This window comes from Camellia sinensis, chromosome 6 (assembly GCF_055761805.1).
Source record: "Camellia sinensis isolate YWXY chromosome 6, ASM5576180v1, whole genome shotgun sequence".
In the NCBI taxonomy this organism is placed as follows: domain Eukaryota; kingdom Viridiplantae; phylum Streptophyta; class Magnoliopsida; order Ericales; family Theaceae; genus Camellia; species Camellia sinensis.
This window is the reverse complement of record NC_138966.1, coordinates 53,569,191-53,583,319: the sequence shown is the minus strand read 5'-3', so window position 1 is coordinate 53,583,319 and position 14,129 is coordinate 53,569,191. Positions and strand designations below refer to the sequence as shown.

General features: G+C 47.6%; 1 protein-coding gene across 1 annotated transcript; it reads left to right on the top strand.

Annotated features, from left to right (window-relative positions):
• The first annotated feature begins 3,120 nt into the window (after positions 1-3,120).
• On the top strand, positions 3,121-6,168 carry LOC145793299 (protein MAINTENANCE OF MERISTEMS-like). The gene is made up of 5 exons (XM_082876092.1): positions 3,121-3,516; positions 4,904-5,560; positions 5,688-5,849; positions 5,943-6,133; positions 6,165-6,168. The coding sequence occupies exons 1-5, from the start codon at positions 3,289-3,291 to the stop codon at positions 6,166-6,168; spliced, it is 1,242 nt and encodes a 413-aa protein (XP_082732218.1). The 5' UTR covers positions 3,121-3,288.
• Positions 6,169-14,129: the final 7,961 nt, after the last annotated feature.

Genomic DNA, 14,129 nt, shown 5'->3' with positions numbered 1-14,129 from the left:
AAAACAGAAGCAAAGAGAGCTATTAATTTATGCAAAAATGGGGCTAAATAGGAGATATAACTACAAGTGACATATGGAAACACCAAACAATGTTGAGCCCTTCTCCAATGTTGAAGAGGGGCTCAAAATATGCCTCATATCAGTTTACAACATGCTCGAAAATAAATTGCTCATAGGTCAAAAAAGGCATACAAAATCATGACATACAACATGGTCAATGAAGCAAGTATATTATGGAGAGCTCAAACAAGGTTGAGCCCTTAATGAGAAGTGATGATGAGCTCAAAATATGGTCCTTTTCAGTTAGGACCGAAGCTTGAAACCAAAAAGAAATGAGGCTTAGAAATAGATCAAAGGAAAGGGTCAAAAGGATCAAAGTGGAACTTACCCTTGAAGATCTAGACTTTGGTTGCTTCTTGGATGGATTTGCTGCTCCTTTGGCCTTCAAGAACCCTTCCTAGCTGCTGGAAATGAGATAGTGGTGGTAGAGTTTGGTGGTATAGAAGGAATGGAGGTTAATGGACTTAGGGTTTTTGAAGAATTGAAGAAGATGAAGATGGAGTTGGCTATGGAGTTCTTAAGATCAAATTTTCTAACCCCCTAGAAGAAGGTCCTCAGCTGGTTATAAGGTCAAGAAAGGGGGTGTAAAAGGGGGGTCAAATGGAGAGGAAAACTCTCTCCCAAAATATCCCCCGGATACAGAAAATATCTGGGGGATATTGCCTCACAGCTGGAAGGGGCACAGTGAGGAGAGCACGGCCGGCCGCTCACTTTGGCCGGAGGTGGCCGGCCGGCCACACCCCCTAGCCGGCCGGCTAGGGGTCAAAAGGGTCAACCATCTTTTCTGGCCGGCCAGGTATTGGGGAGGTAGGCCTATGTGTGTACAACACAACCATGTAATTGAAATTCCAAGAAAGTGGGCCCAAGGGGTTCAACAGTGGCTCGGAAAGAGGGGTTCAAAAGGGTCAAGTGACCTTAATGGCCGGCCATGAACTTTTAGGGGCCTCTCAGATGTGTAGATCACAGATATGTGGTTCAAAGTTCGAGAAAAAGGGTCCAAGGGGTTCAACATTAGCCCGGAAGAAAGGGGTCAAAAGGGTCAGGTGACCTTAATGGCCGGCCATGAACTTTTAGGGGCCTCTCAGATGTGTAGATCACAGATATGTGGTTGAAAGTTGGCAACGCTGGCTCTAAGGTATTCAACATTAGCCCGGAAGTTGGAAAAACGGGCGCCGGGAGGCTCCGGAGGAGAGATAACTGGTTGCTGCAACAATTGCTGGCCTCCCACCCTTCAGTGACCTTCCCTGTGATAAAACAGAGGTACCTGCCAAAAATGAACGAAAACCATTGCAAAACGAATGTTCCGGGGCCAAAACACGCATTTCGAGGTCCCGGAAATGGGTTGTTAAGCACCGAAAATTGTATTTGACCTCGAAGTGGGTTTCTCAGCCCTCAGTGTCCCTCAAAATGGATGAAATAGGATGTATGCCAAAAATCAGAGCAAACGGAGATGGTTAGGTGGTCCCGAACCGAGGCACACGGCCTGACGGCTCCGAAAACCGGGAACCGGACTCCGAAATGGGCAAAATGGCCTACGGCCACCAAATGTAGCCTACGGACATTGAGAGATGGTCTACGGGACCTCTCCCTCCCCTCAGGAAAAGAAACGGAGAAAACCGAGTCTGGCTCGCAAACCGAGACAAGGCACAGAAAAGGGTTTGGAAGTCCGGAGGCAGGGCTCACAGCCGCGACTCTGAAACTTCTGAACAAGCACATTATGCAACATCACCAAGCGCTTAATCGGTGACGTCTGAGTCTTAAGGTCGGTCAAAAATGGGGTGTCTACAGTTGCCCCTCTTTGACAGAACTCGGAAGTCACAAGTGACGGGAGTGAATGTCAAAGCCTAGAGACGACCCATTTTTGACAAGGCCGAAGACTCAGACAAACATACAAGATAGAAAAAGATGTGCCCGCAGGCATGCCCGCAGGCAGGGGGCAAAATGCAAATGATATGCAAGAAGCCGAAGGTAGCCCGATGATCGTGCAAATGCAGCTAGCTGTAATGAGGCAAGTATTCGCAAATAGATGCAACAATTTTAAGCAAGAATGCAAAGCGACAACTACATTTCATGCAGTTAAGAACGCGGGGGATTATTCAATCCCCGCCATGTCTCACACGGAGAAGATACAATACCTGCGTGATTCGTCTGGTCGCACCAGCCTCAATTGAACCGTACATACAATATCGTGCCTGCAAGAGAGAGAAATTGCAACAAGCACAATATGCTAACAACATATATTCAATGTGATTTCGAAAGTTTGACACACGCAGTGTTGGTGAGTGGATGCATCGTAATGCAAGAATGAGATATGTGTGACGACGCATGCTCAAACACAGAGGTATACAAATATCGAGAAATGTACATGACAATGCGAGTATGTCTATGAGGATGCAAGATAGTACAAAACGAGCATGAAACAGGGTGTTCATTTGTCATGAAACAACGAGTACGGAAACGCGTGTTTCGGCGAAAGTAACTTGATCACGACCTCTGATCCACTTCTCTGAAAGGTTATAACCCATTCAAAAAAGGATACACGTTGATTTCGATGGATGATGATGAGACACACATCAGAACTTGAAACCGAAGTCCGGACGGAGCAATTTTGCGGCCGGAAGTGTACGTTTCTTGAACTTTTTCAGGTCCCGGGAACTCCGATCTTCCTCAAAATTTGCAGAGAGCTAGGTGAGTATGTGGGGAGCATGGCCGGCCGTTTATCTTCCCAAGGGGGGGTGTCCAACCGTTTTCTAAAAAAGCTAATGGCTGGCCGGCCATTTCTGCAAAAAGCAGATGGCTGGCCAGCTATTTTTAGAGGCCGGCCGGCCGTGCCCTTTTCCCAGGGGTATTTTCGTCTTTTTGCCTCCTTTTTGCATGCATTTCATCCAAGGCTTGAAGCCTATAAATAGCAGCCGAACCCCATTTCATTCCTTGCCTCTTTCAACGCTTTTCTCTCCAGTTTTGAGTTTTACGCGCATTTTCCAACGCCTCGCGCAAATTGTTTTCGTAAAAACACTTAGTTTTAAACACTTTGGAGCGATTAAATTCCGGCTTCGGAGCTTCTTTTTGCATTTTCAACACTTGAGGTAAGTTCATCTTAATATTTAGAATATTTTCTCGGGAGTTGACTTTTGTTGACTTTTTATTTTTCGAGAGTTGACTTTTGTTGACTTTTCCAATTTTTGCGCATTTTGCTCATTTTTGCTTCCCTTTTGCAGATTCTTGAACATGGCGGGCAATTCTCCCCACGGTGGAGGCTTTTCAGGTGCCGGTGATGACTTCGATCCCATGACCCTACCTCCGAGGACTCGCCCTTTTATTCCCGGGAGGTATCGTCCACCAGTACACGTTCTTCCACGTGCCGTTTTCCGTCATTTTACCAGTTTCGACGAGAGAGCACCTGCGGATCTGCTTCTCAGAGAGCCGGAGCAGCATCTCTCTCACGAGGCCCGAGAGGTATTTACCTCATCTTCTGTTTTTTTTACATTTCGCACCCTTGCCATGCTTAAACATTTAGCTTGTGACATAGTACTTTCCTTACATCTTTGAGCATGTAGTTTCAACACTTGAATTTCTGAACACTCGGCTCATTAATTAATTGCGAACACACAGCCCACACTTTAGAACACACGGCTCAAACACTGATTTGTCGAACACACAGCCCGAATTCGAAAGTGAACACACAGCCCACACTTTAAATTTTCTGAACACGCAGCCCAGATAGATAGTGAACACGCAGCCCACAATTAACTGAAAGTTGAACACGCAGCCCAAAATTCAAAAATTCTCTGAACACGCAGCCCAGGTAGATAGTGAACACGCAGCCCACAATTAACTGAAAGTTGAACACGCAGCCCAAAATTCAAATTCTCTGAACACGCAGCCCAGGTAGATAGTGAACATGCAGCCCACAAATAAACCGAAAATTGAACACACAGCCCAAAATTCAAATTCTCTGAACACGCAGCCCAGGTGGATAGTGAACACGCAGCCCACAAATAAACTGAAAATTGAACACGCAGCCCAAAATTCAAATTCTCTGAACACGCAGCCCAGGTAGATAGTGAACACGCAGCCCACAAATTAACTGAAAATTGAACACGCAGCCCAAAATTCAAATTCTCTGAACACGCAGCCCAGGTAGATAGTGAACACGCAGCCCACAAATAAACTGAAAATTGAACACGCAGCCCAAAATTCAAATTCTCTGAACACGCAGCCCAGGTAGATAGTGAACACGCAGCCCACAAATTAACTGAAAGTTGAACACGCAGCCCAAAATTCAAATTCTCTGAACACGCAGCCCAGGTAGATAGTGAACACGCAGCCCACAAATAAACCGAAAATTGAACACACAGCCCAAAATTCAAATTCTCTGAACACGCAGCCCAGGTGGATAGTGAACACGCAGCCCACAAATAAACTGAAAATTGAACACGCAGCCTAAAATTCAAATTCTCTGAACACGCAGCCCAGATAGATAGTGAACACGCAGCCCACAAATTAACTGAAAGTTGAACACGCAGCCCAAAATTCAAATTCTCTGAACACGCAGCCCAGGTAGATAGTGAACACGCAGCCCACAAATTAACTGAAAGTTGAACACGCAGCCCAAAATTCAAATTCTCTGAACACGCAGCCCAGGTAGATAGTGAACACGCAGCCCACAAATTAACTGAAAGTTGAACACGCAGCCCAAAATTCAAATTCTCTGAACACGCAGCCCAGGTAGATAGAATTTGCATGTAGTTTATTTTACTTCGTCGGCACACAGCCCATTTCATCTTGTTGGCACACAGCCCATTTATTTCATTATTGACACATATATTCATTCTGAATGCAGGGTGGTTCCCGCAGTGTGCGAGGGTATGGTTCTACCATGGCACGGGATTGGTATGCTGAGCTCCCGGAGGGCGTCAGGGGTTTGGTAGACTTGGCAGGGTTTGGGCCCTTCTGCGCCGGGTTGTCACGCTGTCCTGCCAGGAGGACCTTGATGGCAGCTTTGGTAGAGAGATGGTGGGACACCACTAATTCCTTTCATTTCTCTGCTACCGGGGACATGACTATGACCCCTTTTGATTTTGCTGTATTGACCGGCCTTGATGTCGGAGGTTGGGCCATCCCATACGATGAGGATATGGGCGAGTGGGAGGCCGCCTGGATGTATTTGTTGGGGGCTCGCCCACCTGTTGACAGGGTCTCTGGGAGAGTCCGCTATACTTGGTTTTCCTCCCATTTTCGGCGGGCTGAGATGATGCCCGAGACTCCTGAGGAGACAGAGCAGTATACTCGTGGCTTCCTGATGTTCCTCTTCGGGACTACCCTGTTCGCCGACAGAGGGAACACCATTGGGCTATATCTGTTGAGCGCTCTAGTCGACCTATCACAGGTCAGTAGATATGATTGGGGTGGCGCTGGCCTGGCTACCCTCTACTTTTACATGAGCGCGACCTCCCGCGGGCGGGGCGATTTGCTTGGCGGCTACTGGAGAGCTTGGGAGGTACTTTCTGTCCCCTCGATTTACATTTCTGCTCTTCATTACTTGTACATTGCACACACATCGTACTTTTACAGTCTGCATTTTGCTCTCAGCATTTCGTATTTACATTCTGCACTGCTCTTCTCAGTTATGGGCTTATGTATATTTCCCATCGTTAGCCCCAGTGCTGGAGGTGGTGGGGATTCCCGTGACCCCATATTCATTGATTTTTGAGGGCCCGCACCGGGCGAGGCCTCGAGAGACCCTGGTTCGCCTGCGACAGTACTTCGACACTGTGCGACACTCAGAGGTATTTCAGAACTTTCAGTTCTTTTCATTTTCATCTTTGATTTGCTCTGTATATTCTCGTTTTCTGATTGGTTTATACATTTATCATCCGCAGATTACTTGGCAGCCTTGGGCACCTCTGGGTGATGATCTCTTACTTCAGTATACCGGAGCATCAGGCATCTCCCGGTATAGGGTCCTGCTCGAAGGGCCAGTCGGCAGAGTCTGGTTCCTGGGGGAGCGCTTTCTGTGCCAGGTACGGGGGTATCTTTCCCAGGATGTTCCCGCGGTACCTCCGGCTAGTATGCGGACCGCTGGCGGGCTCTCTTACTCAGAGGTAGTCGGCGCCATGCTAGGCAGCGATGCTTTGTTATATGTTGCGGAGGGGGACTACGCCACCTATCGTCACATATATTTGATGCCTCCATTGACAGAAGCTCGTATTCCGATGATGAGACCTGCCGGTATGTCATCCTCGGATCAGGCTCAGGCTCGGGCTACAGACATCCCTTCTTCTAGCAGGGCTGGCGCATCTAGAGGTGGGAGTAGACCGTTTCCTCCGAACCCGTCGATTCATCCTCATCTGGGATGGCCAGATATGCCTACTGAGTTGATGGCGTGGCAGTATGGGACTAGCTCTCCGATTCCAGTTCCACTAGAGCCTCGGATGCCCAGTGATCGATATGCCATTGATCCGGACTCACCGCCGGTATGCTCCACTTTCGTCATTCATCATTTCAGATGTTTAGATACTCATTTGTTCACTGATGATTATGAACTCATTTTTGCAGCCATCGCGAGGGTACATGGAGGAGATGGTTGAGCTGGTGGCCACACTCGAGGGCATGGTCCTACGCAGGGAGGCACAGTTGTCTGTCGCGGGCATTCAGGTACCCTTCAATTTTTTGGCATTTATCATACTTCTGATGACATGCTGATTTCTACTGCATCGATAGACTACTTGTGTAGAGCACATCTGACACACACCTCACTTGTACACTATATTTACATGCACCCACTTTACGTAGCTTTTGCTTGTATCTGCATCTGATGTATATATTCGGACTGATGTATTTGAATTGAACTCTTTGTTTTCAGATGCCTTCATGGTCCGGTCAGCCACAGACCAGGCCACCTGGGCCTCATTGGGGAGCTGGGCCATCTGGGCCTTATCAGGGAGCTGGGCCATCCGGGCCTTATCAGGGGGAGGGGTCATCTCGGCCTTCCCGAGGAGCCGGGCCATCTAGGCCATTTCGAGGAGCTCGAGGGGGGCCTGTCCGCAGACGCAGGGCTCATGTTGTGGAGGTGGAGTCTGATGAGGAGGAGGAGGAGGAGGCTACCGACCGTCAGTTCGAGACATCTGTCGAGGAGGGAGGCTCCGGTTTTGGCTCGGGGAACAGAGGCGAGGCTGAGGAGGATCCTGAGGACGACAGCTCCGACTCTGATGATGGTGTGGAGGTTGTTCCACAAAAGAGGACCAGGCGGGCTTCTCGTTCCCGTTCCCGAGGATTTTGATGTTGTTATTTCCATGCTTTATTTTTCTTTTTACTAGTAGTTTGTAGCACTTTGCACATTGTTAGGCAGTTTTGTTTTTGTAAAACCTGTACCTTTTGTTCGTTGTAAAGCATGATGAAATGAAATAGCTTTTGAAAAGGTGTTTGTATTTTGAACTTTTAGTATCGTATCGCATCAATTTGTTTTGCACAAGAAATGAATTTGAATGGTAATGCGCATTGTAATCACCAAATCAGGTAGTGAACCGACGCAACAAACTAAACAACCCAACTTACTAAGATATAACAGAATCTTTAGCAAGTTTACAACTCGATAAGCAAAAAGCAACAATGCAAACAAACAAGACTTTAACAAAATTTGCTTAAACAGAGAGCAAGGACTCAAAACACAAAACACGTCCGCTCGACAAACAACTGATAAACAAAGTACAACAACTCGATAAGCAAAAAGCTCAAAAACAAAAGGTGTACTTCTGACGATCTGGGCATCGGAACGCGTCTGAAATGAAGGCCTTCGGCTCTCCTGTTGTATGGTAATGCTTGGAGTTCTCCTTCGAAGAGCAAGACAAGGCCGAGGGGACACACTGCAACATTGCCAGTCATCCATGGGAGCTGGCCGGCCAGAGACATGCCACGGCATGGAGGACTAGAGAGTTTCTGGCCCCTGTTTCAACCTTCAGTTGCGCTTTGTTAGATGAATATGTGGATTGGCTCAAAAAAGGAGGTACAAGTTGGGCCCAGCTTGGCATCAGATATCCCGTCCAACTCTGGAGTGGGACACAGAGATACTTGATTCAACTATGCCCCAAATTTATTGCTTATTAGTATTTTCAAGTTTTCTTTATGATTGTACTAAAAAGCAACCTCGATTGTAATGCAAGAGCAGGAGAACTCTATTTTGAAATCAATGAAATTGAAAGTTATGGTACTGAAAATTTTCCACTTTTGGTCCAAAAAATGGTCTAAGTCATAAAAAGATTGATTTGAACAAAGTCAACTTTTATTAAAACTTTTCAAAACCATTTTCGATGTGGATCAGAACTGGACATGCCGAAAATCTGTCACTGAGATACACAACCCCAGATCCTTGCAACTGGAAAGTTGCCCCTAGTCTGAAGAACAATGCGGCACTCCAAAGCAACGGAAAGTTGCCCCTTGTCTGAGTAACTCTGCACCGTCGCGGCAACGGAAAGTTGCCCCTAGTTTGAACAGCACTGTACCGGAGATCACGGTAAACGCTGATAGATAAAGATGACTGAGATGATCGAATTGGACAAAGTTGATCGGGGAAAAGTTTATGACTGAACTTCAAGACGAAGCTGCCTACGTATCCCAAAGATGGGAATCAAGTCTTACGTAGTTCAGGCTTGGGTTCGCTCGAGTATTTTCACTCTCCTTTTGCGCTCTAACTTTTGCCAAGGCCGCCCTTTGCGGGTTTTCAACCTTGCGAGCTCAGTTTTTATGTTTTCTAATTTTTTGTGCCCTGAATCTTGCCTAGGTCGCCCTTTCGGGTTTTCGGCCTAGCGAGCCTCTCAAGGATAGTATTTCTTCAACTTGTCCATATTGATCGGTTGTGAGAACTCCAAGCCATCTAGATCCATCAGAACCACAGCCCCACCTGACCAGATAGCTTTGATGATATAAGGACCAGTCCAATTGGGTTTGAACTTGCCCCTTGGGTCGTGGATGGGAGCTCGGTTGTCTTTGAGCACCAAATCTCCCTCTTTCAGATTCCTGGACTTAACCTTCTTGTTGAAAGCCCGGGCAATTCTGCGTTGATAGCCTTGGATGTGGTACAGTGCTTTCAGTCTTCTTTCATCAAAAAGCATGAGTTCTTCGAATCTGCTTTGCTGCCAATCTGCTTCGGCTATCTGGCATTCAGCCAATACTCGTAATGATGGGACCTCAATTTCAATGGGTAGAACAGCCTCCATTCCATAGACCAATGAATATGGAGTTGCTCCAGTAGAAGTTCTGATTGAAGTCCTGTAGCCCCACAGAGCAAATGGCAGCTTGTCTGGCCAATCTCGATAGGTTTCCACCATCTTCTGTAGTATATGCTTGATATTCTTGTTGGCGGCCTCAACCGCTCCGTTGGTCTGCGGCCTGTATGTAGAGGACTTATGGAAAGCCACATTGTATTTCTCCAACAAGTCTATCACTTCTTTCTTGAAGTGGGAACCATTGTCTGAAATTATTTCGTTTGGCACCCCGTAGCGACAGATGATGTTGTTCCTGATGAACTTTGCGACATGCGACGCCTTCAACACTGCGTATGATTGGGCCTCGACCCACTTTGTAAAATAATCTATCGCTACCAGGATAAACTCATGCCCGTTTGACCCCTTCGGGGTAACAGCTCCGATCACATCAATTCCCCAGACTGAAAAAGGCCACGGCGAAGTCATGTTGTATAGTTTTGACGGTGGGATGTTCATGCGATTTGCATGAATTTGACATTTGTGGCATCGCCGAACAAAACCAATGCAATCCTCCTCCATGGTTGACCAGTAGTAGCCCTGTCTGAGGATCTTTCTGGCCAGCATTACTCCATTCATGTGTGCACCGCACTCCCCCCCATGGATGGCTTCCATCAGGCGTTTTGACTCTTCGGCTTCTACGCAGAGCTTATGCATTCCCAGATGACTCCTTTTGTACAGCTTTCCCCCGCAGATAACGAACTGAGCAGCCATTCTTCTGACAGCCCTCTTATCCTTGGCATTTGCCCCTAGTGGATATATCTCCTTTTCCAAGAAGTTCCAGATGTCGTAGTACCAGGGGTTGCCGTCTTGAACCTCATCTATGGCGGAAATCGACTCGTACGCTGGCGCAAACTTCTGATCAATAATGACTGGACGCATCCGGACTCCGGACGGGATGTCTATCATAGAAGATAGAGTTGCTAATGAATCTGCAAACCTGTTGTTCTCTCTTACGAGGTGGGTGAAATTTAGCTTCTCAAACCGAGGAATTAACAAATCCAAGGTTTGGTGGTAGGTTATCATCCTTTCCTCTTTGACCTTCCAATCTCCTTTTGCTTGAGACACAACGAGGTTCGAGTCCCCAATGACGTCCACTCGTCTCGCCCCTAGTTCTAGGGCTGCTTCTAGGCCAGCAATACATGCCTCATACTCTGCTTCATTGTTGGAAACTTTGAACCGGAGCTTGAATGCTAAAGGAATACGGGAATCATCAGGCGCTATCAGCAACACCCCTATCCCATACCCATACTGGTTTGACGCTCCGTCAAAGTACATTGTCCAAGTTTCATCTTCGACGTGCAGAATGGCTTCATCTGGGAATAGATACTCAACCGCTTCATCCCCCTCAACCGGGTGGTCGGCAAGGAACTCCGCTACCGCTCTGCCTTTTACTGACTTGCGCGTCACATACTTCAAATCAAATTCGGAGAGCAACAGCAGCCAACGAGCTAGCCTACCTGTAAGTGCTGGTTTCTCGAAAAGATATTTGATGGGATCCAAACGCGAAACCAACATTACAGAGTGGGCTAACAGGTAGTGCCGCAGCTTCCTGGTTGCCCATACCAAGGCCAAACAAGCCTTCTCCAGCGGTGTATAGCGGGTCTCGTAATCCAGCATCTTTTTGCTCAGATAGTATATGGCCCTTTCCACTTTGTCTTCTGACCCCTGCGCGAGCATGCAGCCCATGGTAGTCTCAGTTACCGAAAGGTACAGTATCAACGGTCTCCCAGGTTCTGGCGGTGACAACACGGGTGGGTTCTGTAGATATTCTTTAATCTGCTCAAAAGCTACTTGACATCGGCCGTCCCATTGGAATTTCTTTCCTTTCTTCAGGAGACCAAAAAGTGGTTCACAAGTCAAGGTTAGTTTAGAAATAAACCGCCTTATGAATTGCACTTTACCTAGAAAGCCTCGCACCTCCTTTTCAGTCCTTGGTGGTGGCATTTCTAAGATGGCCTTGATTTTGGAAGGGTCGACCTCGATGCCCCTTTGTGTGATCAGAAACCCTAACATCTTCCCTGCTGTAACACCAAACGTGCATTTCTGGGGGTTCAGTCGCAGCCGAAACTCTTTGATCCTCTGAAAGAATTTTTGTAAGGCGGTGTAGTGGCCCTCTCTATCTTTGGACTTGACAATCATGTCGTCCACGTACACTTCGACCTCCTTATGGATCATATCATGTAATATTGTAGTTGCTGCCCGTTGATATGTAGCTCCAGCATTTTTCAAACCGAATGGCATCACTCGATAACAATATGTCCCCCACGGGGTAGTGAACGCAGTCTTCTCTCGGTCTTCGGGTGCCATTACTATCTGATTGTAGCCTGAGAAACCATCCATAAACGAAAGCAAGGCGTGTCCTGCCGTGAAATCCACCAATTCATCGATGTGCGGCAAGGGGAAGTCGTCCTTCGGACTGGCCTTGTTCAAATCCCTGAAGTCTACACAGACCCGAATTCTGCCGTCCTTCTTTGGCACCGGGACTATGTTGGCCAACCAAGTTGGATATTCAGACACCAACAGGAACCCTGCGTCAATTTGTTTGGTGACCTCTTCCTTAATCTTGAGGGCCCAGTCCGGGCGAATCCTTCTGAGTTTCTGTTTGACAGGGCGGGCCTCTGGATCAAGAGGGATCCGGTGCTGTACAATCTCAGGATCGATTCCAGGCATGTCTTCATAGGACCACTCGAAAACATCTTTGAAATCCTTTAATAAAGCGACTAAGCGCTCGCACTCCTCTGAAGACAACGTGGACCCGATCTGGACCAGCCGCGGGTCCTTCTCAGTACCAATATTCACAGAAGTGATTTCATCGATTAAAGGTTTAACAAATCTTTCTTGCTCTTGATCAATTAATCGTTGCAAAACTGGAGGAATTTCTTCCTCGCTATTTTCATCAAAATTTTGAAAATCCTGATTTAAGCAATAAATCAAAGGCACAGAAAAATACTCGGAAACCACATCCACATCATTCTCATTAAATACTTCCAAGCCGTCAGATTCCTCTGTTACAACAGACTCAAAAGAAAATGAAAAAGACGACCTAGACAGGACTGTGGTATCCGGGTTATCACCCCCAGGAATACCGGACTCAGACTCAGTCGAGCTGGAATCTGATTCCGACGCAGAAGATTCGGTAGAATCAGATTCCGGCTCACTACCTGACCCGGAACTGCTAGATAAAAAGCCTTCTTCATATTGCCAGATGAGAGAAGGTGCGATAGATGCATCCAAGATCGACGCTGGAAAGCCCGCAGCTATTTCATCTCCAATCACAGAAACCGAAGAGTTATCCCCCGAGCACTCTTGGCCGATCGGAGGATCTGATAGTAGACTCGCCAGTGCTACCCCCATTTCCATCTCTGTACTCTCAGGATCCACTGCTTCACACTGCTCAGTCTCAGTTGGTAGGTCTGTCTGCGCTTCGGCAACGTCATCCCCAGATAGTTGTATGTCGAAGAAGATTTCAAAACCAGGCACGCGCTCCCCCTTCGCGTTTAGCCATGGCTCCGGGAAGCCGCAGAATGGAAAATCTTCCCCCTCCCGGACGAAACGTCCGTTTAGGGTACCCCAGATGGGCCTGTGCATTAAATCAAATGGCTTCCCGGCCTTCTTTGCCCTGGCCCTTCCGGCCATTTCTTTTCCTTTCCTCACCCAATCCTCCTTGGTGGGCAGATAACCCAGTCCAAAGGCGTGAGGATTGTGCGGCACTTCGGCCAACACTGAGACGCCTTTCCGGCCACTTCTCCCTAATCCCATCCCAGGGGTATGTTTTAGCTTGTTCATGAGGTAGATAGATTGTGCACTGACATACATGCCCTCATTTGCAGCCATGACATTCTGCACCACTTGAGCCTCGGCCAAAGTGAACCCCGACAAAAATACATCCTCCGTGCCGTGCTCGATTTCTAAGACGGGTGTAGACACTTCCGGCGGCGGATGGATTGATGAATTCCCAAAAACGACCGCTACCCCTTTCCCGTGAGGGTATTTCAGCATTTGATGTAGGGTGGAAGAGACTGCTTTGACCTGGTGCAACCACGGTCGCCCCAATAGTAAGTTAAAGGTTGCGGGAACGTCCAGGATATGAAATTCGATGCTGTGTTGTCCTGGACCAACCTTAGTTTGAATTTTAACAGTCCCCATCACTTCTCTGCTGGTATTGTCATATGCTCTGATCACTTGGGTGGTTGGGATGAAGTCCGCGGGTTTTAACCCGATTGCATATGCCGTTCTGGTTGGGCAGACATTAATCGCAGACCCGGTATCAACAAGTACCACCGGTATCCACTTATCTCTACATTCCACAGAGATGTAGAGAGGCTTATTATGATTTACGCCCTCAGGCGGTAGCTCCTTGTCTGAAAAAGTTAATGCCGGGGAACCTCCTCCCGGAAAAACCAGCCCAACCAGCTGTTCAGGCGTGGTGTCTATAGAAAGTTTCGACTTGTCCATGGCAGATAGGACAGCTTCCCTGTGCACTCGTGATGCCATTAGCAGTCCCCAGATGGAGATGTCTGCTTGTATTTTCTTTAATTGTTTCAACACAGCCTCGTCTTCAATCTGCTTCTCCTTTTGTCTCTCTACTTCTCTGTCTTTCCCGAATGCTTCGGGTTGGTCTAAGTGTGGGGGCTTGAAGTACCGCCCACTTCTTGTCATGTGGTCCACTTCATCAAGATACCAAGTATCATCTGGTTGGCCATTTCCCCAGTCTTCATCGGTGTGGGCAAGACACAAATCGTCATCTTCCCACCACATTCCGCTGGCAGCCAACAGACATCTGTCCGGCTCCAGTCTACTCGCACT

Bases quoted from the DNA above. Each gene is read 5' to 3' on its own strand.
- LOC145793299 (XM_082876092.1), top strand. From the start codon at position 3,289: ATGGCGGGCAATTCTCCCCACGGTGGAGGCTTTTCAGGTGCCGGTGAT. The intron at 5,561-5,687 runs GTACTTTCTGTC...TGCTCTTCTCAG, and splicing joins GCTACTGGAGAGCTTGGGAG to TTATGGGCTTATGTATATTT. The intron at 5,850-5,942 runs GTATTTCAGAAC...TATCATCCGCAG, and splicing joins ACACTGTGCGACACTCAGAG to ATTACTTGGCAGCCTTGGGC.